The 24,305-nt window shown below is 50.7% G+C and overlaps 12 protein-coding genes and 2 non-coding genes across 14 annotated transcripts; 2 read left to right on the top strand and 12 right to left on the bottom strand.

Annotated features, from left to right (window-relative positions):
- Positions 1-184: 184 nt before the first annotated feature.
- Positions 185-448, bottom strand: AKAW2_80361S (uncharacterized protein; the record flags this gene model as incomplete). The annotated part of the gene is made up of 1 exon (XM_041681373.1): positions 185-448. The coding sequence occupies one exon, from the start codon at positions 446-448 to the stop codon at positions 185-187; it is 264 nt and encodes an 87-aa protein (XP_041548322.1).
- Positions 449-556: 108 nt separating this feature from the next.
- Positions 557-1,270, bottom strand: AKAW2_80360S (Kelch repeat-containing protein; the record flags this gene model as incomplete). The annotated part of the gene is made up of 1 exon (XM_041681372.1): positions 557-1,270. One exon carries the CDS (start codon positions 1,268-1,270, stop codon positions 557-559), a length of 714 nt encoding a protein of 237 aa, XP_041548321.1.
- A 485-nt stretch (positions 1,271-1,755) lies between these two features.
- AKAW2_80359S (uncharacterized protein) lies at positions 1,756-6,618 on the bottom strand (the record flags this gene model as incomplete). Its single annotated transcript, XM_041681371.1, has 4 exons — positions 1,756-3,775; positions 3,838-4,198; positions 4,258-4,811; positions 4,871-6,618. 4 exons carry the CDS (start codon positions 6,616-6,618, stop codon positions 1,756-1,758), a joined length of 4,683 nt encoding a protein of 1,560 aa, XP_041548320.1.
- A 501-nt stretch (positions 6,619-7,119) lies between these two features.
- Positions 7,120-9,615, top strand: AKAW2_80358A (ATP-binding protein; the record flags this gene model as incomplete). The annotated part of the gene is made up of 7 exons (XM_041681370.1): positions 7,120-7,460; positions 7,526-7,534; positions 7,589-7,802; positions 7,857-8,459; positions 8,515-9,131; positions 9,183-9,459; positions 9,514-9,615. 7 exons carry the CDS (start codon positions 7,120-7,122, stop codon positions 9,613-9,615), a joined length of 2,163 nt encoding a protein of 720 aa, XP_041548319.1.
- A 223-nt stretch (positions 9,616-9,838) lies between these two features.
- On the bottom strand, positions 9,839-9,910 carry AKAW2_t80010S. The gene has a single exon. It is a non-coding gene; the product is annotated as a tRNA-Arg (tRNA).
- A 665-nt stretch (positions 9,911-10,575) lies between these two features.
- Positions 10,576-10,648, bottom strand: AKAW2_t80009S. Its single transcript has one exon. It is a non-coding gene; the product is annotated as a tRNA-Phe (tRNA).
- A 320-nt stretch (positions 10,649-10,968) lies between these two features.
- On the bottom strand, positions 10,969-11,598 carry AKAW2_80357S (YciI family protein; the record flags this gene model as incomplete). The annotated part of the gene is made up of 4 exons (XM_041681369.1): positions 10,969-11,007; positions 11,079-11,242; positions 11,319-11,374; positions 11,441-11,598. 4 exons carry the CDS (start codon positions 11,596-11,598, stop codon positions 10,969-10,971), a joined length of 417 nt encoding a protein of 138 aa, XP_041548318.1.
- A 359-nt stretch (positions 11,599-11,957) lies between these two features.
- AKAW2_80356S (flavin reductase family protein) lies at positions 11,958-13,026 on the bottom strand (the record flags this gene model as incomplete). Its single annotated transcript, XM_041681368.1, has 2 exons — positions 11,958-12,933; positions 12,983-13,026. 2 exons carry the CDS (start codon positions 13,024-13,026, stop codon positions 11,958-11,960), a joined length of 1,020 nt encoding a protein of 339 aa, XP_041548317.1.
- Positions 13,027-13,624: 598 nt separating this feature from the next.
- Positions 13,625-14,069, bottom strand: AKAW2_80355S (cupin domain-containing protein; the record flags this gene model as incomplete). Its single annotated transcript, XM_041681366.1, has 2 exons — positions 13,625-13,997; positions 14,044-14,069. 2 exons carry the CDS (start codon positions 14,067-14,069, stop codon positions 13,625-13,627), a joined length of 399 nt encoding a protein of 132 aa, XP_041548316.1.
- A 307-nt stretch (positions 14,070-14,376) lies between these two features.
- AKAW2_80354S (uncharacterized protein) lies at positions 14,377-15,662 on the bottom strand (the record flags this gene model as incomplete). The annotated part of the gene is made up of 2 exons (XM_041681365.1): positions 14,377-15,561; positions 15,612-15,662. The coding sequence occupies 2 exons, from the start codon at positions 15,660-15,662 to the stop codon at positions 14,377-14,379; spliced, it is 1,236 nt and encodes a 411-aa protein (XP_041548315.1).
- Positions 15,663-16,005: 343 nt separating this feature from the next.
- AKAW2_80353A (uncharacterized protein) lies at positions 16,006-17,452 on the top strand (the record flags this gene model as incomplete). The annotated part of the gene is made up of 6 exons (XM_041681364.1): positions 16,006-16,238; positions 16,318-16,533; positions 16,609-16,629; positions 16,707-16,756; positions 16,831-17,196; positions 17,259-17,452. 6 exons carry the CDS (start codon positions 16,006-16,008, stop codon positions 17,450-17,452), a joined length of 1,080 nt encoding a protein of 359 aa, XP_041548314.1.
- Positions 17,453-17,575: 123 nt separating this feature from the next.
- Positions 17,576-19,757, bottom strand: AKAW2_80352S (uncharacterized protein; the record flags this gene model as incomplete). The annotated part of the gene is made up of 3 exons (XM_041681363.1): positions 17,576-18,003; positions 18,052-18,124; positions 18,171-19,757. The coding sequence occupies 3 exons, from the start codon at positions 19,755-19,757 to the stop codon at positions 17,576-17,578; spliced, it is 2,088 nt and encodes a 695-aa protein (XP_041548313.1).
- An 819-nt stretch (positions 19,758-20,576) lies between these two features.
- On the bottom strand, positions 20,577-21,167 carry AKAW2_80351S (uncharacterized protein; the record flags this gene model as incomplete). Its single annotated transcript, XM_041681362.1, has 1 exon — positions 20,577-21,167. The coding sequence occupies one exon, from the start codon at positions 21,165-21,167 to the stop codon at positions 20,577-20,579; it is 591 nt and encodes a 196-aa protein (XP_041548312.1).
- A 569-nt stretch (positions 21,168-21,736) lies between these two features.
- On the bottom strand, positions 21,737-23,280 carry AKAW2_80350S (arylsulfotransferase family protein; the record flags this gene model as incomplete). The annotated part of the gene is made up of 2 exons (XM_041681361.1): positions 21,737-22,423; positions 22,477-23,280. The coding sequence occupies 2 exons, from the start codon at positions 23,278-23,280 to the stop codon at positions 21,737-21,739; spliced, it is 1,491 nt and encodes a 496-aa protein (XP_041548311.1).
- Positions 23,281-24,305: the final 1,025 nt, after the last annotated feature.

Here is a 24,305-nt window from a genome sequence, read left to right as displayed (position 1 = left end):
AGGGCTCGACATCTTATCCGGGTGTCTGCTAGACGACTGGGGTCCCGTGAATCACTGTGAAAATAAATGAAATTGTAATTATTGTCATTGATCGTTCCAGGCAGAATGTCCGTGACGAGAAATGGCTCGCCACTCAAACAGCCCATTTCTCTATATCCCTCACGCCGCTCTATACTTTCAATGCTCAAGGACAGTAGACATCAAAGTAAGAGGTAGTATTATGATAAGTCGTCTCTCCATCCACTATGACCTCCTTACCATCCTGCTGGAGGCCACCGCCAGGGATATAAATACATCCTCCAGCCACCGCAGCTTGAGTACCATGACGAGGAACAGGCATCGACAACAACTCAACCCATCGCTCGGAAGCAGTATCATACATTTCCATTTGATTGAAGATACCGGTATTGGAGTTTTGGTTTCCTTCACCACCAAAAACGTAGAACATCCCATCAACAGCACCCCCAAATATGCCTCCGCGGGAAGTAGGCATGTGGCCAGTGCTCGTCCTCCATCCCACTTCAATGTTCTGCAGATCAAGTTCGAAAACCGTGTCTCAATGATACATCTGGCCGTATCGGCGTCCACCGATAACATAGAAAGTGTCTCCAATGACCAATCCAGTAGCGTGCTGACGGCTTGCTGGCAGTTCAGCCGCAGCGGACTCAAGTCTCTGCCAGAGGCCAGAGGTGGTTCTGAATGAGATGACTGAATTGATGGCGTCTTGGTATTCAGTCTGGAGGACAGTCATTCCTCTGGCTAGATATATCATCTCGTTATGAACACCGACGACGGAACTGCCCCTTTCTGTGCCGTTGGGCATGGAGGCAATTTCGGCCCACGTATCAGTTGCAGCGTCATAAACGTAGCAGTCCTTGGAGGCAATCCAGTTCATACCTAGGGGCTGACCTTTTGGAGGTGGTACGTCGGTCAGACCGCCTAGCAGGTAGAGCTTGTTCGGGTCCACGGAGGCAAGGTTGGGGTGGTTGACCTTAAATGGTGACGCAGATCCAGTGCGCCAGGTATTGGAGGTAATATCGTAGAGCTGAACTAGGTCTGTGATGACTGCGGTGGTACCGTTGTCTCGAGGAGCGATGCCACCAACGATGGCAATAGTTGAGTTGCCGATGGCGACGGTCCCATGCTCTTGACGGGGAGTGGGAATGGAGGCGAGGTTGACCCAGCGACCTGAGCTGCGGGAAGGGGGTGCATGAACACTACCAAGCAAGCCAAAGGCAGCCAGTGCAATTACTGTAGTAGTGTAGCGCATTGGATGAGTGACAGCAAGAGCAAAGGGTCTTGGTATTACTGGACGCTGGGGGGTGTTTTAGTTGCCTGAGAGGAAAGAAGCCTCTTATAGTTGATATTTTAGCTATTTAAATTGAACTATCGGCGGTGGTCTTGAAATGATAGAAGGGAGTCACTGGTGGCACTGAGTTCAGGACATAATTTGGGGGAGAGTTGGACAGTGGTTGCGGGTTTGAATCCCGCCACTCTCAAAGAGGCAGTCATCCGTCTCTATTTGAGTTAGGAACTTTAAAGTGCGTCAAGATTTCTACTTTCAAGTAGTTACCACTAAGTCTGTATGAGACTTGATGACTTTCTGACTACATGTTGTAGACACCGGTCCTGGTATTTTGACGACTGGTTCCTGTTATTACTTGATTTGTCTTCTGAATTATGTCTAAATGCTGTAGTGCAAGGTTCTCCATAGAGTGACAACAGATATAGAGCTCAGCCAAGGTGAAGCTCACATCAAAACAAATACGGGATAATATCACAATCCTCGTTGTGATCAAACGACTCGAACTTCCCCCTCAACCTGCCACAGGCATTGTTAATCTTTCTACCCTCATCAACACTCGACCTGCAAGCCCAGACCAAATCTTTGTCCTCACGCAGAAATACCGCGATCGGGGGATAACACATGTGCCGGGGTACCAGTATTCCCTGGCTTGGGAGACATGTCTGTGCACCTAGAATAAGTGTTCCTGATTTCATGTCCTTCTTTCGTGAAGATTTCTTCGTTGTTTCCTGAGATGGGAAGAAGTACATGTTTCGTGCTTCGACCGAGCGTGGCAAAAATATGGGTTCCTGTAGGGAGCAGATGTTCAGGTCCACGTTGTCGCCCGGGGGGCGAAAGAGAGGAATTCGAAGGACATCAAGCTTGTTGTTGCGGCTTGTGAAGAAAAGATGTGTGTCGCTCCATGTTAGGAAGTGAGGGAGATTGGACACGGACAACTTAGGGGTGTTACCGAGCTCAACAGTGGTGCGAAAGATCATTCGAGGCGGACTACTAGCAGTCTTGTGCTCGGAGAGTCGGTGTGTTGAGACCTGCAGGCTGAGAAGTACAGAGGCTTCTTCCTTGTCTGATTTGGCAGCCTCGCGAGCTTCCAATGCCGCGAGGTGCAGGTGCCGACCGTCACTCGAGAAGTGTGCCTTAATGAAGATGTGGCAGCTGCCATAGCCCGACCGACATAGCCCGCGTGTAAAATACGTGTTCTTCTCATAGTTGGCAAACAGAATCTCCCTGTCGCCCAGTGGCCAGACCAGGAGGGGCTTGGAAGGGTGGAACACCGGAGGTGAGTCGAACAACCTGTCTTTAATAAAGCAGGTAAAGTGGAATACGGGGATGCGTTCTTTTCTGGTAGCATCGTACACTTGAATGCTTGTGCGACGAGTCCCTTCGGTGCTCGTGGTCTTATTTCCAGTCATCATGTTTTCGAGTATGCCACGGTTTTCATCATCCGAGCCATATTCGCTGCTAGAGACGCTGTAGTTCGTCGAAGAACCAACACTCTCAACATCACTACCATCAGAGTCCAATGGTAGCATATCACTTCTTTTTTCCAATGCGTCACTCGCGTTATCTGACTCCGATAGTTCACTCGCGAGATCATCATGTAGTTCCAAAGCATCTTTCCTCTCATCACCGCTGCTGTATCCGTCGTTGTCGCTGCCAAGAAAGCTTCCCTTCTCTTCGACGTCGAGCTCTTCCAGTTCCAGATGCTCGAGATCCCAATCATTCCATTGCTCTTCGTCCTCCATCTCATCATCAAGATCAGTGGATCCCTCGCTCCAGGAGGTATAAGCCGAATTTCCGGCAGACTCGGAAGAGCTTTTCATGAGTTCGTCTGTATAATTCGACACCTTTGTTGCGAGCTCCAGCGCCTTGTCTTTCTCGGTCGATGGTTGGAACTCATCTGGGTCTTCTAATTTCAATGAAGACTCTGATGTGATATCGGTGTCAATGGTCCCACTATCGCTGTCATCATCACTGCTTTTCGTAACGGTAGGAGTTGGCTGTGTATCGGCAGTTGAAGTTGGGGCGGCCGTACTTCTTTGATCCAACTCGCTTACCTCTTCTTCTCGCTTTTGAATCGCTATATCCGCATAGTCAACAATTCTCACATCGCCAGTAACTGCCCCTGGAATTTCCACATCTGACTTGGAGATCTGTCGTCTTGTTGACACAGCAACCATATGGTTGTTGCTGGCCATTTCATCGAAATAGTCTTCGTCGGGATCAGTCACAGGTAGGGGCGTATAATCATGATCCACGCCCTTGACAAATAGCTGAGACCCAATGCGAATGAATTTCAAGTCTTTAGTGAAGGAAACCAGACGAGGTCGGCCCGGAACATTCTCCGTCAAGGGATACTCGTAAAGAGACCAGGTTGAGGCGGATGCATACAACTTTTGAGTTCTTTGAAGCTCGGGTTTGCGACCATTCAGATGCCAATGCTCGCAACAAAATTGCAGCCCGTCTTCGCTACTATTCGTAATTATAACATCAATAAGCTATGAACAACGACAACGTGTGGCTGTGGCACTTACACCTTTTCCAGGTTCAGTACTGTCAAATACCTTCCCGTTTCGTCAACCCCTTCAAAGCATCGAATTGGGGGCTCAGTCGGCTCAGTCTCTGCCGTAAACATTAGACTTCGGTAACGGCTGGGTCCCTTGTGAAGGTAGTTGTTGGGTCCCAATGCCCCAGGAAAGCATCGATCGATTTCGCCTGCGAAGGCGCCCGTGATGCTTGTCTCACGGTCCAATAGTGGTCCCCACTCACCCACAAAGGATGCATAGTCCTTTGCGAAGGGCTCATTGCAGTTATCATCCAACCAATGAGGGAATACGCGCTTGATATGTCTGCCAGCCCATGGACGGTAAGTACTGTACCAGAAGCGAAATTGACCTATATCTCTCATTAGTCATCGTGGCCCTTGAAAAGGTTTGGAGCTTTATCAAGCATACCGTCGACAAAGAGACTCTGGACTTGTAACAATGTGAAGAACTGTGGGCTTCGGATAAAGCTTGAGGCTTTCTGGCAATAGTCCAATGAATAATTGACGCCATCCAGGTGCTTATCCCAGTATTTGGCGGCATAGGAGAGAAGATGGTGATTAAGAATGTCCTCCCCATCACAATCGACGAATGTTTCGCCCTCCCTAGTAAGAAGTTGCTGATACCGTGGCTGCAGGAGATACTTGAGGCATACATTTGCCAAAACATCATTTGTGAGCGCATATGCTGGTGGGTTGGAGTTGTTTGCCAAGATCCCTGGGTTCTTCAACAGAAAATTTTTGACCGAGCCATGAGTCAGCATGCAAATAGAGATGGTGCCGGCTGGCCCATCACTTTCATGGATCTGGACAAGTGGTTGGCATAGCTCCAGCACCTTGCTTTTCTTGATCTTTTGGCTCCTATCAATATTCTGTCCTTCAATGGCTTTCACCATCGCCGTACATTCACAAAGCTCATCCAGACGTAATGGACGCTTTGCATGCACGATACAGGATAGAATAATCCTAGCAGCTCCAGGTTAGCCGTTTTCCAAACCACATCGCGGGCATTCAGAGTTACGTACGAAACGAATTCCTTCAGACCAGGCCGGATGCTGTCCATCTTTCTCTGGTAGTACTTTTCGTAGCTGTCGGGAAGACCTTCCTCAATGATACTTTGAACCTTATGAAGGGTCACTGCGTCCGACATAGAGTCTAACATCAGTGATGCCCACAAAAAGCATCCGTCGGCTTTCTCGCGCAGATCACCAATAATCAACCTGATGTACCCTGCATCAAACTCGAGACTTTTCAGGTCCTCGATCTTGTCTAGTAGATAGTGCTCAATGTCGTGGCTATTTAACTCCTTCGTGATCTCGATTGATGGAAGGCTACTGAGGGGAGCATCGAGACAGGTGCGGTGCTGAGAACTGTACCAAATGCGCAGGCGACGTGGCATAGCACGGCTCAGCTCCCCAAAAAATTCCAACACCTTGCAAAGCTCTTTCTTTCTGTTCTCTGTCTCGCACTCCTCATCAAGCCCGTCGAGAAAGATGTAGGTAACGGCCATTTCTTCCAGGAGCATTCTGATCACTTGCTTGACATCTTCAATATTAGCGGTTGTAGCCCCTTCCTGTGTAGATTTGTGGATGTCCTTGGGCACGTCGCCGGTTTGTTTTCCCAGTCGGTTGACAAGCTGCTCTGCAAGGCAGCGATAGACCAATAAGGCTGGAAATTCTTCATCAAAAGTAAAGTAATGGTATATGACGGCAGCGTTTTCAGCGCTGGTCGCTTCCAGCTTTTCAACAGCAGACGCAGTCAATACAGTCTTTCCAGCTCCGGGAGATGCCTTCACCCATACCTGAGAGGCTGGGCTATCTTTGTCCATCCAAACCTTAAAAGTCGCATGCTCAAATACCCAGTCACAAGTGCCTGGGCTTCGTTGCGCCAGCTTGCTGTCACGGTGGCGAAAGTTGCTCCCATTCAGTGGCATAGTCCCATCTCGCAACCACTTTCGTACCTCTTCCTGCCTTTGTAGTCTCCTTTCTTCTTTCCGTTTCTCCGTCTCTTCCGCATACATTTGGATAAGTGCTGCTTGTTCTTCTCGCGCGATACCGGCAAGCCGACGCTCCTCGGCTGCATTTTCCCGCTCTCCTCTGTCTAGGCGTTCCTGAACGGCAGGAATAAGACGACTCATGCTGTCGGCCGTATCTCCGATGCTCGTGATAATGCCATCGAGCTTCTCTGTACTGAAAGGGGCGATCGCTCGAAAGGCACGATTAGCCACGCAGCGGTTACACTCCTTGTCAACCCTTCGCCAAAACCGAATGATGTCGATATACGATGCTTGCAATAGCTCCCGCATCGTAGCGGAGTGATCGAATAAATCTTCATATTCTGTAAGCACGGTGATGTGTGTGTTTAAGCGTTTGATCTGATCGGATATCTTTTCGTAGAGTTCAAGGAACCTCTGGGAGCAGTCAATCACAGACTTCAAGCAGCCCCATATGATAGCCGTAGGCATTGGATCTGCTGAGACCAGTGTTTCGACAATTCCTGAGTAGGTATTCAGCACCTGTATAACCGGTCCCAAGATCTTGCGAGCGGCACGAGCGGCTGTACGATCTGTCGCCTGGCGGTCCAAAAGAAATAGATCTTTTTTGACGGCATCTCCAGTAAGGTTTGCGCCGGAACGTTGTTGTTCTTGCAATTTTTTGAGAAAATGGGGGGTCTTGCTTCTCGCCGATCGGGGTTTGTTGATATATTCTTCCAGCGCACGCGCAAAGGCAGTTGAGCCTGTTCCTCCCACATTTTCGCTGGAATCCTCGGGCATTGTGAGAAAATGGCACAATCGGCAGCCTTGTCAAGGACCAGAATGGTTTGCTGAGATCACGCGAGATAATAACTATAAGTAAGACCGGGTCTGGTCCCACCGGGAGGCTCTATGCTGGGGACTATGCGCGCCTCACTACTCTGAAAAATAGGACAGAAGACAGTCTGCAATCTACCCCGCCGGTGCACACGTCAGACCTTGCAGGAAAATAACTAGCCACATATAATTAACCTAGTGTGACAAGTGACAAGGCTGTCAGACTAAAATCTGAGTGATCCTGCGGGGGGCCAGGGTTGGCGCCGCGCGGCACGGCTCGACACCCTGTCGTCTCGAGACCCTGAAAGGCAGCAAGGTTAGCCTCTGTTGGCGAAAAAAGAAGAAGTTCAGTACAAAGAACTTTCCGGATGACATGTTATTACCTCCATCTTTATAATAAAGGAAGTCTTTTGGTACAATGAGTTGGGCAGAAATGGTGGCGCGACTTTGTCGCTGTGCTGACGCATGGACTGGAAGGATGAGCTTGAAGCCTTGAACAGCATCAGCAGCCACCCCCACTGCAAACGCCCTGGCCCACATCCCATATACGAGCCAAGTGTCGACAGCCTTGTTTTTTCCAAGCATAAGTTGCTCCAGTCGCCAATTCTTCCACCTTTCGTTCAGCATTCGTCTGTTCTCATTTCATGTGCCACTGTAGACATTACAGCACGCAAAAACGACATGGCCGATCAGACGGAATCCGCGGCGGCGGCTAAGCCCTCAGACGGGCCTTCCAAGCCATCCATCCAGCGCGCCATGACGGACCGTGGCAACAAGTCTCAGCGCTTGTTGCGCGTGGATCAGATGTGAGATTTGAGACCGTACCTTAGGTCTTGGTAGAAGGGATACTAACCATAGTTCGCTCCAACAGATATAGCAGGTAGCGAAACATTGCGTCGAACCTCAGACAGCCGGACCATTGACATGGATACAGAAAGGACCGACAAGTTCACTTCGTTAAGACGGCAAAAGTCAAAGCCAAACCCGATCGTTTCAGTAAGACTGCAATGGTCGTTCGCCGAGTTATTTCAAAGCAGGGCATGGTCTCCCACGTCGAAATCGACATCCGGTCTCCTCTCTTGCAAGATTTGTTTCGTGATCTGTTCAAAGATGTAGAGGGTCTTGACTTGAATAAGACTCCTCCCATGGTTCGTCAGCTCATACGGACTTTTGAAGCACGACTGACTGACGAATCACTTTAGGCTACACCCGAGGTGTTCTTCTGGGCCGCCCCGGATTTGATACGTATCAAAGAAGAGGAGAAACAGAAGGAAAACCCCAGCCAGCAACTTATCGATGATATTGGCACGGCTCTGCAATTTGTTGAAGAGGACTTTGCAGCTCAGATTGTCAGCTTGAAGTCGCTTCTGGGTGAAAATCAGATCACCTGGGATCTTCTTTGGGCAATCTTCCCCCCCAAGGAAGTTATTATATCACCCCGATTTGGCCTTATGACTGAAGAGCAGGCCTTCAACCTGAAGATGTCTAGTTATCAGTCACGTCCAAATGGCCAGGAATACTTCTCTGCAAGTGCCGAAGTTATCAAACATGACGGTCAAGACTTTGGTAAATCGACAATGGAGCTAGAAATCAACAAATATGATGGTGCGCGAACAATAACTAGCTTGAACTTCTTTCCGCTCAGATACCATGAAGAGGAATCTGCCGTGCGAGAAAGGCTCATTGCCCGCGGGCGTAAATTTGTTGCGCTACTCGAACAGCCTGCATGCAGAGAGTATACGGCTGCAAACGGTATAAAGGAGTTTGAACGAGCCAACGGTGACTCTATGCCCGAGAAGTTTAATGTCTGACTACAACTCTTACTCCATTTTGGACATTGGCGCTGACTCACTTATATAGGCATTGGGGAGAGTCATGGTCGACCCGGCTGGTTACTATCTTCATAACACATCGTCGGATTTGAACAAACCGTATGTACTATCAGAAGGGTTTCTGGATACTGTCGGCTTGTCTGATGACCATTACTTGATTTGTGCCTCGTTCATCAATGGCTTCAGCTTCGCACAAAAGTCTTGGTGTCAACTTTCGGTATCGGCGTTATCCGATGTGGAGTGGAACCACAACGCCTTCAAACGACTGGTCATGGCCGAAAACCGCCGAGAACTTATCCATGGACTTGTCAAGGCCCATCGGCAGGATGACGCGGTCTTTGACGATATCGTTGCGAACAAAGGCAAAGGCCTTATTGCGCTCCTAACCGGAAGCCCGGGTGTGGGCAAGACTTTGACTGCAGAAGCCGTTGCCGAAGTAACTCAGCGCCCTTTGTATGTGGTAGCAACCGGCGAGCTTGGCATCGACCCTGATATAGTCGACAATCGTCTGGGGATGATCTTAGAGATTACCCGGCGGTGGGGCTGTGTTCTATTGATCGATGAAGCAGATGTGTTCCTTTCGGCTCGTGGCAAGGACCTAGCGAGGGATGCTCTGGTCAGCGTTTTTCTCCGACGACTCGAGTAGTAAGTAGCCCTTGGGTAGGAAATGTCGGCCTGGACTAATATCCATCATAGTTTCCGCGGTGTTGCCATACTCACCACAAACCGAAAGAGCGACATTGATCCGGCCTTCAAAAGTAAGATTCCGCCTGAAAGTTTAGTCTATGCAGTTCCTGATGCCTTCATCACAGGTCGAATCCATTTCACCATGCACTACCCAGAGCTTGATACCAATAGCCGGCTAGAGGTGTGGAGGAATTTCTTGACCAATGTCGCAAAATCGTCGGAGCTGGCTGAATTTACCGCCGATGACTTTGTAGCGCTTTCAAGGCATCCGCTGAATGGGCGACAGGTTCGTCAGCTTTCGGTATTTTTGAGGTAAAAAGCAAGCTAACATGTACTGCAGATCAAGAACATTGTCTCGTGTGCCGTGTCACTGGCGCGGGAGATGCAAAAGAATGTCACCGTGAAGGATATTGAGGATCTTATAGACGTAATGGTTGATTAGATTAAATGGTGTAGGGAACCAAATGGCTGTACAAAGTGGACGCTTTGGGTGAACGTCGATTTGATGATAGGGTGTGACACAGTTCGTCGAGGATATTAATAACGGGTAATAATGGAGCACAAGTGGTTCAACTATATGGGCGGGTACTTTGAACGGTCGCCTGATTGTTTTGTCAAGTAGTAGAGAAAAGATAGAAGTGGAAAAAAAGAAAGTTAAAAAAGAATGACCTACGCAGGACTCGAACCTGCAATCTCTTGATCCGTAGTCAAGCGCCTTACCATTGGGCCAGCAGGCCATTTGATGTATAATTGGGCTCACATAGTGTTACATTAAGGGAAGTTAATCCGCTAGCAGAAGCATGAGATGTGCCATAAGAGTCAATATAACTACGACTAAAACTTATGGTAAGGCTCCTGCTTTGCCATTGCTCTCTGGCCTCTTAGTGGTCGCAAATTGTCGAGCTTAGTCGAAATGGGTTGGTTTTGATACTATCAATGTCGGCTGCACTCGCAACTATATATATCCGCACATTAAGCCGATGAACATTATGTACCACCCTTTATTTAGTTGCTCGTCATATAAGGCGTCGAATGGATACATTAGTATAGTGAACCAAGGCCATAGTAGCAGTACCAGCCCATGTATTCCCTCATAAGGAGCACGACACTGTCGTTTACTTGCATTTCATCGAACGATTAGTCCATGCATTCGGATATACCCACAGCCAACGACGAGGGAGGACCAGGAATATTAAGGGACATCCTTTGACGATCAACTAAAACATGCGAGCCATAGAAGCAAATTCCAAAAAAGACCAACATCGACTGCCTTCTCCCCCATCATTGCAGTCAAACGTCTTATCATACCTCCTACACATCCGTTTACGTATTGGTCGTTTGTTGTATGAGGCCGAATGGGACCCACCTGGCCGAGATTCGGAAAAAGATTTGAAAAAAAGAATGGGACGAGCCGGGCTTGAACCGGCCACCTCCAGATCTTCAGTCTGACGCGCTCCCAGATGCGCCATCGTCCCTTGTTCTTGAGAAAGGCGTTAATTTCATGCATTATGTGGCTGGGTAAGTTTCTGCGGTGTCCCTCACTACCTGCATGCCACCAACGCAAGGGCCTACCAAATGTGGCACAGATTATGGCTGCAGCCATACACTACATTCCTGTCTGAGTAGTTTCGGCGAGTTATCAGGAATACTTCGAGAGAACACATGCTTAGTGCATATCTGATAGGTTGAGGCTCAAACTGCCTCAAGTGCCGTAGTAGATTATATGCGCTCAACGACGGCCGCTCTCTAATACATTGAGGTAAAATAGCACCAATATTATTCTAAATAGTGTTCTCTACTCCTTCTTCAAAGGTTCCCTCACAGCCGACAGATACTGCCCACAGTCACCATCAGCATAACACATCTCACAGCACCATGACCAAAGAACAAAAGCGAGTCACTCACCGGGACAACAAGGGCCTTCCCCAAATCCCAAACGCCGCTCTTAGCGTAGATATCGCCGTTAATAAGCTGGTGGACTTCCTCCAAGTTTTCAGCCATATACACAAGCATACTGCCCTTGAATGACAGATCTTTGCCTTCCTCGGGATGAGTGGCCAACATCGCACCTATCCAGACGAGTTAATCGACTATAATGAGATGGTAGGGCTCGATTAGAAGTGCATAGGATGATGTGAGACGAACCACCTGCGACTAGCTTTCCCGCCTGGACGAGAGGGCCGACTCCTTCCATGTGAGTCCTGTGTTAGTGTTAGCGAGGATAGTTGAGCTAGGCTACACCTAGATGGGAGTAGAAGAAAACTCACGCTCGAACTTTCTTTCTCAGTTCGGGACCCTCAGGTGTATCAGGAATAATGCATAGCCATTCCTTCTTGCTTGCTGTTGCAATGGTGCGGCGGGCGATGTGCTGGCGGGGGAGCAGATTGGCCGGTAGAGCCCTTGTAGATACACGAAGGAAAGACATGATGAAGTCAGCTTAAAGTGTACGTTTATGTTATGTATGTTTTGTTGTCCTTGGCTCTGCACTCAGATGTACTTTGGAATGGCCGTTGAACAGTCACTGGTCGTCGGGTACAAGGGCCGATGCCGGTCCGTCAGGATGACTCCGATGTCCGCCTTACCTTATCTGGCGATGATCTTGCTGCCTGGATATTAAGGCATTAATGATACAAGTATAGTAGTATGCCACAACCCAATGTGTTTGCACTTTAGTGAGATGTTGGGAAACATCTTGTTCAGACTGATCCTGAGTACATCCATACTTAAGGATGTGCATATAATTTCAAGACATTCATGCAATAGCCCTAACAAGGCAAAACCCTTTCACAAAGCGCCCTTATTCCTCTCCAACTCAGCCAACAACTCACTCTTCCCAACCTCATCATCCCACTTCTTTCTAGGCCTCTCAAACGTCGACGAAATCCTCCCATATGACACCCCACCCAGCTGCGCCACAGGCCTCAACTTCTCCAAGTCAATATGACTGAACTTCTCATCCGCTGCACCCTCCTGCACCCAGAACCTCGTTGCCTGGATCAGAACCACCGCAGGAGAACTCATGCCCGGCTTATGCGCCTCGAAATCTTTAACATCGACCACCTTTCCCTCGACAGAGAAAACCGACTCTTTAACCCTTGCTGCTTTGACAGTCGAACTAGGCGCTTTACCCAGTCCCGAGACCTCCCACTCTGACACCCCATATGGAGCATCAATCGACGTCGCATTCACTGCCTCAATCATCCCCTCGGAAACGGTGTTAATCACACACTCACCCGTCTCTTTCAGGTTTCGGTACGTATCTTTGACTGCGCCAGGACGGGATGAAAACCCGACAATGAACATGGGTGGGTCGTGATCCACCACTTGAAAGTAGCTGAAGGGCGCAAGATTCTCGGTCTTGCCATCGCTGGAGACGGTGCTGATGAAGCCGATGGGTCGGGGTGCGATGCCTGATACGAGCAGTCGATAATTGTTGACCATTGGGCGATCCTCAGCGTAGGGATCGATCTCGTGGTGGGTTTTGCTGGCGCTGTGGTTGTCATCGGGGACTCCTTGGCCGTATTCCCAGCTGGGGTAAGGGGATTTGGTGACACTGATGGGGGCGTTGTGATCGAAATTGGGTCTTTGCGATTCCGTTTCGTGGAAGTTGTGGTGTGAGGTGACGATTTGATAGCTGGCTTTTGCTGATTTAGTGGTATCGTCTATTTCTGAAGACGTTGCTGCTGCCACTGCAGCAGACGAGGAGCTCATCCTTGAGTTTATGAAGGGTGTGAGAATTGATGTCCTCTTGGATAGTGTCCTGTTGCTTGATTAATTGGTCTCCTATCGATCTAGAAATTGAGGCTTACCTGGCCGTCAGCCGAGTGACGCGTCTAGGTGCTACAGTCGCCATGAGTATAACAGCTCTTACGTCCCACAATTTGGTCTTCTCTCAAGAATTAGAGAGTATTCGTCTGTTTAAACATGGGCGTCCAATTTCTATCTTGCTATCTGGGCTGACAAATTATCCAGCTTCTCGGTCGGTGGGGCCGAGCCTGCGCCCTAACTTTCTGGAACAGGAACCCGGATCGGTGCTACAAATATGGTGCGGAAAGCACAGAGCAAATATCGATGATTAATGGCAACGTTTTCTAGAAGAACTATCTCTTCATCTCACTCACTACTACACCCTAGCCTGCAATTAATATAGATGCTCAGACATGGGTGCTCCATCCCCCATTGTTCGTTCTCTCTCCTCTTAAGTCATCGCTTTACCAGGTTGACCAGTTCATACCACCCCGGGGTAAATGCTAATGGAAGCTGTTATCAGGGACAGAAATAGCCGAAATCGCGAGAGATGACAATCCATTACATATAAGAAAGATATGGATATATGGCCTATTACACATCACGTTCTTGACCTCAGTCCTTGCAAGTGCTCAACTCCAACACAATCACCCGCCACCTCAGCTACAGCTTAGTGTCAGGGCGGTTAGGCCTAATTAACGACTCTAATTATGCTTGTACTCCTCATCAATCTGAAACAACGCTGCCATCCCATCGCGCTCGTATACCTCCGAGTCCAAGATCATAACAGCCATGAGTGTGGCCGGCTCTGTCGAACTGGCATTGTCACTGATGCGGTGATGGCAACCCGGGGCTTCATACCAAGAGCCTCCTGCAGGAATCACCTTCATTGGGTCTTCATTCATCTTGTTTAGAAGTGTGCCGCTAACAACGTAGGCCGAGACCGAAGCGCCGCCGTGTCGATGGGGTGGAGTCGATCCGTTTGGGGGGAAATCCACGCGCAGGCCAACGATTGTCTTTCCCGGACAGTTGACGATGTTGTGTACATAGACAAGTTCTAGGGCTGGCATGGGACGACTATTTGAATTAGAGATGGCGTCGCGGGGGCACGTGGATTATATACCTCGGATCATAAGTTGGCTCTTCCATTTTCGCGTATTTGAGGGTTTAACTTCAAGCACGCTTGAGTTTATAATTTCGCTTTAGGCTGCGTATTGAGTGACCCGTCAGAGAAACCGGCTGGTGATTTTATATTTGTCTGAGAGATTGCGTATCTACGCCAACGAAGTCTTGGGGATACCCGTCATCCATGCGTTGGGTGCGGGTATTGGGCATCGATAGCCTATCCGGGTTATTGATAGGCTAATGTTGTCCCAATCTTTCTTTCCAGATATTCACAGAACAATCTTAGAATCGTGATATCAGGAGAAATGAGAATATAATAGCCTGTGATTAATCAAGCAACTACAGCCTCCTGCTGCCTCCTCCAGGCCATCGCCCCCTCATACAAGCAATTATAATCCATAAACTCGGCAGGATTCATCGCCACCCTCACATCTTCCTCCACCGGCCTTCCCGCCTGGCGACTATAGGCTTGAATCGTAGTCGCCCGTTTATACCGACACTCAAACACCTCCCGACACATCTTTTCAACCTCCTCCCTCCCTTCACCCCCCCTAAACCCCTCAAAGAAAGCCCCAAGTGCCTCAGCATCCTCAACCGCCTGACTCCCGCCCTGCCCTTGCGTCGGCAGCATAGCATGCGCAGCATCACCAATCAAGATTGCCCTCCCCCGACACCACGTCTCCAACGGATCCAAGTCCCTCAACTGCCAAAGACCAATATCCTCCTCTTTTCTGGCTGCCAGTCGCAACGGCGTCGTCGCCCACTCGGGGAAGTCCGCAAACGTAGCAAGCATCTTCCCTTTATCACCAGCAGTCATCCAACTCGTTGACTCTTCATCCCTTTTCTCGTCCGGCACCAGCGCAACGATACTATACACAGACCCATTCCTCGCCGGACCCATGATAAGTCGTCGATCAGGACCAACAACCATCGTTGTCCTCGCAATCCGTGGATCAATCACATCCACGAACCCCTTCTCTGCTACTAATTCGTCCGTATCTACCATCATGCGATATGCGCTCAATCCAGTCGTCTGACCGGGCACTTCTCTCCCCAGTACTGCACCTCTTATAACGCTCTTGATCCCGTCTGCACCGATGATCAAGTCCCCTTTCAGAATTTCCCCATCTTCTAATTCAACTAGCCCTTCTTCACAATCACATCCTTTCACTCTACTCGACACCCGCAACGTAGCAGGCCGCCCCGGATACTCATCCGAGGTAGCCCGATGTTTCAGCACCTGATGCAGATCCACCCGGTGATAGATCATCCTATCTGCTCCATACTTGGATGTCACCAAAGGAACGCGTGTCTGCAGCTCCCCACGGAGGTTATATACCTCGAACGCGGAGTCAGGCATCGAGCCCTGCTCGCGGAGACGGCCCGCGAGGCCCCATTGCTTCTCGACGATTTTGCTGGCGTTGGGTTGGAGGGAGATAGTTGCGCCGATTTCGCGCGATTGGGAGGATTGTTCGAGAATGGTGATGGTGTGGTGGTCTGAGCGGAGAGCTATTGCCTTTTCTTCTGTTAGTTTTGCTTAGAGTCAAGAAGGATGTGTGTACATACGGCTGCGAGACCGGCGATGCCGCCTCCTACTATGATGATATTGAATGTCATGATGATTGCCTTTCTGCAATTACTCTCAATAAGAAGGAGTGAGGGGGGTAATTGCACCTTTTTGTCATAATCATAACCGTTCCATCAAAGCTGCATCTATCTCTCGGCGACGACCGACCCTCGGAGCCCACCTCGGGGCGCCCCGAGCCCGCCGAACCCTAAAAAACTCGGCCACCTCTCGGCGCAAGTAAAACACTCACTATAACTGAACCAAAAGATAATCTGACAAAGATTCAAATCCACGAAGATAAGTACAGACTGAATCCAGCACCTACCTCAATCCACACTCACCCACACTTCACAGCGAACATCACCACAATAGTTCTACAACAATCACAACAAAATGTCCACCACCACCACTATCACCACCGCAACCACGACCACCACCGCGGAGCCTCCCAAAAGCCAAGGCTACGGCCAAGGCCAAAACCGCATGCTCCTTGACGGCCAACCCACCAACTACGGCGACTTCCGCGATGCACTCAACCGCGACGGCTACGCCGTCATCAAGGGAGCGATTCCACTTGATCGGGCGAATGGATACGCGGATGCGTTTTACTCGTATATGGAGGGATTGTAATCACCCTTTTTCTTACCCACCCGCCATCCGCATTCCCTATATCATAGACCAAATACTAATTGAAATTGGTGACAGTAACCTCGGCTACAACCGACACGACCCCAGCACCGTCCGACGGGCCAAACTCCCCGTGCTGAATGAAAAAGGCATGATACTCGACTACGGCGTGACGCACGAGCAGTGGGTGTGGGATATTCGTGGTGAGGAGGGGGTAGTGGATGCTTTTAAGAAGGTGTATGATGATGAGGATTTGATTGTTTCGTTCGATGTGGTGAATGTGGGGTTTGCTAAGTATTTCTCTCCAACTTTTCTCTCCTGGTATTGCTGGGTCGTGATGCTAATACGTTGGTTTCTGTGTGTGTGTAGTCGGGAGGATCTGCCGGAGAAGTGAGTATCTATACCACCACCACTACCATCTTCCATTCTCTCCAGTGACGAAAAGATGGATACTAATATGCATAAAGCAAACCCTGGCCCCACCAAGACCAAGACCCCTCCAAACCAGGTTTCAGATGTACGTTCCCTTCCCCTTTCCACCCCCTACTCCTTATTTCATTCAAACAATCAACTGATATGGAATGATGGTAGGCCTCCAAGGCCTCGTCAACCTCCTCCCCAACGGCCCCAACGACGGCGGCCTGATCGTCTGCAAAGGCGGACACGCGCTCTCCGCCCAATTCCACACCGAAATGGCGCACGAAGAGCGCATTCCCGCCTGGACGACGGAATGGTTCGGATTCACTGATGCGGGGATGAAGTGGCTCGCGGACCACGGACTAAAATGGGAGAAGGTTTGTGCTGAGCCTGGCGACTTGATTGTCTGGGATAGTCGCACGCCGCATTACAATGTGCCTCCGACGGGTGGGCAGGATCGGTTTGCGGTTTATACCTGCTTTATGCCGGTGAGGGAGGTTGAGAAGGAGGATTTGGTTAGGAAGAGGGGGGCTTTTGAGCGTGAGTTTTTTCTATTCCGGTTTGGGGGGTTTCGGGATTTGTGCTAATGGAGCGTTTGGTAGGCCGGTTGGGAACGACGCATTGGCCGCATGCGAAACATGTCTCGAAGACGAATATTGCTATGAGGGATGGGAAGCCTTGTCCGGTGGCGAGGGAGAGGCCGGTGCAGGAACCGGTGCTGAGTGAGAGGGTGTTCAAGCTGACGGGGATTCCGTATTTGGAGAGAATGGAGGGGGGTGCCGAGGTTGCTGCTTAGATGTTGTTAGTGTGTTGTTGTGATGTTGCTAGAAGTCTCTTGTTGTTTGATTGTGTAGTTTGTATTGAATGTTACAATTGTTGATTCTTACTAGTTACAGTTACTTATCTCCCCCGTAGAAAATTATCGTATGTCAGGCATCGACCCCGGACTATCTAAGCATCCCATCCAATTCCACAGCTCCTCCACATTGTATCCTTCGAAGGGAAAGACTTGGTCCACGTTGACACCCTCCGCGACAAACCCATCTAGCATTGATGTGCTGGAAAATCCTAATGAGTCTAGATGGTCTTGGCCATGGTCTATAGCAGGTGTAGATACGGCTGATTGTATCACACGCTGAGATTGGTATCCACCATTGCTCTGTTTGTGCAGATTACTTGGCTGCATCACTTCGGTAGGCCTCCAAGGCGGCAGCGCTTCGTCAACTGCTGGGGTAGGAAGTGGATTAAGTTTTGTGAGACTGTCACGACTGTGTGGACGCCTTTTGGCTTCTGCGGCCGACCAGGACCGGAGATGGGTGTTGCATTGTTCGTAGATAGCCGCGATACCTATTTAGCTTAGTTGATATGCTCCCCTCATAGTTCATGCCATCATACCTTCTATGAATCGGGGATCGGGATCGTATCGAGATAGGTGCTGACTACTATACTCTAGACATGCCTTGAGAAGCTGTTCCCGTTAACTTAATTCCAGAGTAAGTGGGAGAACAGCATACCTGCAAATCCATGGCCTGCAACCGCGAACCCGGATGCTTAATCAGAAAGATAGCCAGTACAATACAAGCCAGAAGGGACGGGCCAGCCGGGATAGTCTGCGAGTCTGTCTTGCGTTCTGACAACTGGACACTAAGTTTAGCAATCGCTCGAGCACTGCCCACGCAGATTGACTCTCCATGACGCATTCGAAACTGCGATGGCTCATCGGAGCAATATTTCGCCACTTCCTCCTCGAAGCTCGATGTCGGGGCAATAAGAGCCGCGCGATGCAGCGAAATCAGGGTGCTGTGGTACTGGATGGACAGAAAAGCGGCGGCGTGAAACTCCTCATCTGCGCAAAAGATATCACTTCCCGGACGTAGGTCGGTAGGGACCCGGTTCGCCCAGGATAGCAGCTCGCGGTCTAGTCGCGCTGTGTCCAAGAGGATCTGTCGCACGTCCCTTGTCCCTGATTGATGACTGTACAGATGATGACTGATATTGCCTTGGTATTCTCCAAGCTCGACGTGCCACTTCAGGAATTTGCTCTCGCCTAGAGCATCTTCTGGCTTAGGTTGCTGATATCCGATGACAGTCGGCCGTCCCGATTCCAGATGCATCATCTTCTCCAGACACCAACACACGGCCCACACGCGTCGCTCGATGTTCTTTCCTTCGGAGTTGGAGGTAGAAGTCCGGTTGATTCCAAGCGTGTAAGCAGTCCGAATAGCCATGCCTAGAGTCTGCCAGGCTAGACCCTCCTGGTTCCGTCCGCGGTATGCCATGGTGAAAAGAAGAAGTGTCTGCACGGTCGGGAGATACGGGATGATGATAACATGAGACAGCAGACATGCGGCCGCTTGCAGATAGCGATCACCGTCTACTGTTGCCCCCTGGCCTATCTCGTCTGCTCCTAAACTCATGATTAAGTATGCTGACACGATCCGCGGAATTTGCTCGCGCGGAAGGTTGGTGAAGCCACCCGCCGTGGCAAAGAGGTCAGTACCCATGCGAAGCCGGGTTGTGTTAAAGATAGGATAGAGAGTGTGTATGCGAGTGATATAGGCGGATAGATAGCGTTCCCGCCGGTCACTGTCTGGTAGCTCCGGCAAAGACAGAGATAACGGCAGGTCGAGTTCCTCCGCGTGTCTCATCCCGTACCGGAAGCAACCCGATACTGGTTTCAGTCGGGCGGCCTTGAAGTAGACATCGAGAGATTTCGCCAAACATTGCGAACTGCTTCCACCCATTATTTTGACCTTGTCGGTGCCGTGTTCCACGTTAAACGAGACGTCGAACGGATGATGCACGGGCGACACCTCATTAGGCGACAGCTTCTGTGGGGAGTCAGTCGCTTCCTGGTGATTCTGACCACCAACTGCCGGATGCTGAGGCTGATCATCGTTCTGGGGAGTCTGTTTGTCTGGTATATCCAGCCATTCTCGGATGCCAGTCACCCCTGGTCGCTGGGGATCGGTGGTGATACACTGTTGGTTGCGCAGGCGGCAATTGCGGCACTTAGGATACTCTGCATCGCATTTGACCTTGCGCTGACGACAGATGTTGCAGGCCATTGACAGCCGCGGCCGCTTGGAAGGCCTGTCCATGATGACTAGGGGGGTGATTGCATTCTGCGAGTGTGGCCTGATGTTTGCTTATCTGGATGTCTGGAGGTGGAGAGATGCATCATGACAGCTATGTTGGAGCCTACTCCAGGTTATTTTCCGACCCCCACATCGGGTCCCCGCATTTTTTCGCATCATCAGGGAGAGTGCTAACTGTAAAGTATGCTACTAGTCTCCCTTCTGCTAAGTTATCTGCAGGCCCGAGCCAGCCTCGGGTCCAATCGGGCGGCAGCTGGAGGAAGCACTATCAATGATTGGGGCCGAAATCGTGGGGTCATGGGACTCGCGGGCACCAATCAAGGGGAGGGAGTTGTAAACTGCCACTATCTCTATGAAGCAAGTCAAGAAGCCGTCCATTTCATAGGGTTGTTGTGCCTTGAAGCCTCAGGCAGATGATACATCTATAGTTATCTGCTCAAGCACCCTCCACTACATCTTCATCACATCACCACATCTCTACTGTGATACAATGCCTACCAGAATCCTCATCCAAACATCTCTCGCAGCCAGTATCTGCTTGCCTTTCTACATCCCCTACCTGCGATCCAAACATCCTCCACCTACACCCCATACACGCAGGCAAGTCACACAACCTTACCCAAGTTGCATACTACCTACTATACTAACCACCTAGTACCCACCAACAGAACCTATCCAGCCATAGGACCCTTATTCCACCTCTACTGACTGAACAACAAGCATTGAACAAATAAACAACAAAATCACATTCAACGTCACTCACATCAAGATCAACATACTACCCACCTCCTCTCTACCACCCCCTTAAACCCCAAGGAGAACCTACGAACACAACCTAACCACCAAATCCCTCTCCGCCCCGACAACCCTAACCTGACTCCCCCCGACCGGCACCCCATCCTCCCAAACAATACTCTCCTCCCATCCTCCACCACCACCATTCTCACCGCCCTGCACAACCCTAACCTGCACACTCACCCTCCTCCCCTTAAACGGGTCGCCATAAACATCCGACAAATCAAACCACACCTGATTCTGCCCTTCGACAAAGTTATACGCGAAGATGGTCTGCGGCGCGCCCGTATACAGCCCGTTCCGGAGAGTCGTGAGCTTGATGCTCACTCCGCCGGTTTGCGCGTCGTGGTGGTAGGGTTCCGTGTAGTTGGAGTATTGTTGGGTGGTGCTGTTGCTGTTGCTGCTGCTGCTGCTGGTGACGGGTGCAGCTGCGGGAATGGTGATTTGCGGACCGACTATGGATGAGACGGACCATGCGTAGATGGGGAAGGCGCATGTGTTAAGGATTATGGCGTGGCCTGGGGTTATGGTGCTGGTGGTGATGGTGGTGGTGTCTTGGGGGGTGGGGTGGGTGGTGGCGAGCGGGAGAAGGAGAGGGAGGAGGATGGTGGGTTTCATTTTGATGTGGGGATAGTAAGTATCAGAGAGGGATGTGGTTTTGAGGTGTGCGGTGGCTACTATGGAGGTTTGGATCAATGGGCAGGTAGGTGAAGGGTCTATATATGTTGGTCTGGCTGGATCACCACTGCGTATAATGTTGGCTGGTTGCACATTACGTCTGGCTGCAGGTACTTGTGCTCTGAAGATTCCCAGCTTGAGCACGCTCATCACATCTCTGCCGGTGCTGTCGCACTGGTCCTCCCCAGAGAGGCAGATGGGACACACAAGTGCGTGATGGACGGGACATCGTGTCACGTCTGATCTGGAAGGGAGGATTATCTGGCCGTCAGAGGATGCCTTTCTTTGGCAGCATATGCTGGCCAAATGCCCAAAATGATAAGGTATGTCAAGCTAGATAGACTTCATATAGCTCTATTCATCATTGCTAGCAACAAGCAGAATGCTGCCGTAAAGGGTATACTATTTACAAAACTTAGAATCATCAATATATACAATGAAAATCTGCATGTACACCCTGACCCTCGCTCAACACCATCCCAACCGTCATTCGTGCGTCAGAACACTGTCTAGAAGTACGCCATGGCGGATGTCCCCAGAGGAATGTTACCCTTCCGAGCAACCACTTGGAGCCAGTTGGTGCGCAGTCCCGTCACATGCGCCGTGGTCTCGAACCCGTTGCGCTTGATCGACGTGACAAATGTCGGGTCAACTGCATCTGCCGACGAGGCCGTGTAGATGGCCCAGTTGTCATATTCCGTGGCTCCGTTCCAGCTCATAAACAGAGTAGCCGCATCCGACGTCGTCCGCACGATCGCCACGGCGGGCTGCCAGAAGGGGGTCGCCTTCCACTGGCACTTGTAGCCGCGGTAAGACGCCACCGCATTGTCGTCACCGAACTGCGCCGTCATCACCTCGTTGTTGTGGGCGTCATACTCCTTGACTTTCGCGATGGAACCGTAACCGAGCACAACGTGAGACGTCTCCTCACTGAGAAGCTGGTAGCTGCCCTGGCTGACACTGTGTATCACGTCACTCGAGTCTTTCAGCGTGCGCAGCGTGGACACCTTGCGGTTGGTCAGGTCAACGTGCAGATTCAAGCCGGTGGTTGCGTCGACAGTATCCGTGGGTGTGTTGGCGTTGTTGAACAAGCTGATTTGCATGCTGTCTTCCGTCTGGTGGTAGACACGGATGTCGTGCTGCCAGGAGAAGATGGCACCGTCATCAATCTCAAAGTCGCCGGCGTTGCGTTCACCCTATCAGATTTTAGCAAGTAGGTTACGACCAGAGCGAACACGATTCCACTTACACTGAGCTGCCACATCACTGACCCATTGTTGTGAACGTAGAAACCGGACCAGTAGTGACGCAGCGAAATGATGTATCCTTCATCCATCAGCTCGACGGAGTTGATGTGGTAAGCGTCCCAGGGCTTGTCCTGCGTCCCCTGATCTGCTCCCAAGCCCTGCTTGGAGGCCTCGAGGGGGATGTCCTGAAGGTGGTCCAATGCGCTCCACTGATACACGATCTCGTTGGTCGCGATATCGATTTCGAAGAACATGCCGTCGAGCATGTAGTCGTCCACCTTGCCGCCGATGGAGGACAAGTCATGCTGAGTGACATTGTAGGCCGTGACCAAGAGAGTGTTGCGATCCGTCACATGACTCTCGTGTAGATCGATGTACGAATCCCTGGGGGCGCCATCGGGCGAGACGAAGTTGTCCTGGAGGGTGACGGTGTAGATTTCGCGGTAGGTGTTGTCAAGAATATGAACCGTGCCGTATCCAAAACCCAGATCCATCATGTTACCAGCCCAGAAGGTGATGACGTCCTCGTTGAAGAGTTTCTGCACCTTGAAGTTGGCCGTTACCTCCTCCGGCCCCTGGTAGACCAAGTGGCCGTCCTCATCGTATATCAGGGCAGCCGTTCCTTGCGGCTGATTTCCACGGGGACCGACGAATATATAACCCGGGTCTGTTTGGCCGGACTTGGTGACCTTGATTTGGGGAGGGGTGTATGGAGCGGTGCGGTAGGTGCTGTAGGGGAAGGTGTCGGCGGCTGCTTGCGTGGCCAGCAGCAGGGCGCTGCAGGCGGCGAAAAGAAGGCGAGCCATGTGGGAAGAAAAGAAAGCTGAACGCCTGAAGGAGCTGTAGAAAATCAAAGGGTATATAGTATGTGATCCAAGCAAAGTGTGTTAAGCGAGCGACTTATAAACCCCTCCAAGTAAGGTAGGGGACTCCTAAGCAAAGTGGAAGTGGAAAAGAATCCCACACACGGGGTGTCTGACAACAAGAGGCAGACAAGCGGGAATAGGCTGAAAGAAAGAAGCAAAAATAGAGACGCTAGAAGGGACAGAATCGAAGGAAAGAAGGAAATCACGGAAGATATTATAATGGGAGAAAAAAAGGAACGAGGGACACACGGCCAGGCCGCCAGATCGGCCAGGAGAGATGGAGAGATGGAGACGAGCGAACGTAAACTTGCTGGAGACCTTCCCGGCAGAATCGGGGATGGCAGCCACCTGCCTTGCCGGATACAGTAGGCGGAGAGTCTATTCCGCTCCAGGCACGGGACGGAGTGGCAGATAACGGCTGACTATTGGCGGAACAAGGTGGCCGATCAGGCTGGCGGTGGGAATGCCATCCACCCCTCTGTTTGGCTGTGTCCCGCTGCCGCATCCACAGGCCACGCATCCCCTCGCCGCTGTCCGCGGCTCTCAATGGGCCCTGTCAACCCTTGGCCAGGGTCTTCATCTGCTGTGCCAACCTATTCCAGCTGCCCTTTTATTGTGACCGTCCCCGATCGTCTCCCCCAGCCTCAAATAACGACCCTTTCCACCTCACGATCTCCCCACTTACACCCTCTACAAGACCCTGTTTATCCGACCCTGTTCGCTGATCAGGGCTCGGACTCGACAGCCACGCCATTACGAGGCAACTATAGCCGTGGAATTGGACATAACGGGCATCTCGCTTCGACGCGGTTCATTCCAGTCAATCCGTGCGCTGCTCATCCTCAGTCTGCATCTCGAAGCGAGGGTCGCCGCGGCACCAGCATCATGATGGATCAGCAGGGGACGGAGTATGTCTCGTTATTATCAGACATCTGCGGCAGCTGCAGAGAACCCTGCACAGGATG

Source organism: Aspergillus luchuensis, chromosome 8, assembly GCF_016861625.1.
Source record: "Aspergillus luchuensis IFO 4308 DNA, chromosome 8, nearly complete sequence".
Classification (NCBI taxonomy): domain Eukaryota; kingdom Fungi; phylum Ascomycota; class Eurotiomycetes; order Eurotiales; family Aspergillaceae; genus Aspergillus; species Aspergillus luchuensis.
Note: the sequence above shows the minus strand (reverse complement) of the source record. Positions and strands in the feature narration are given on the sequence as shown.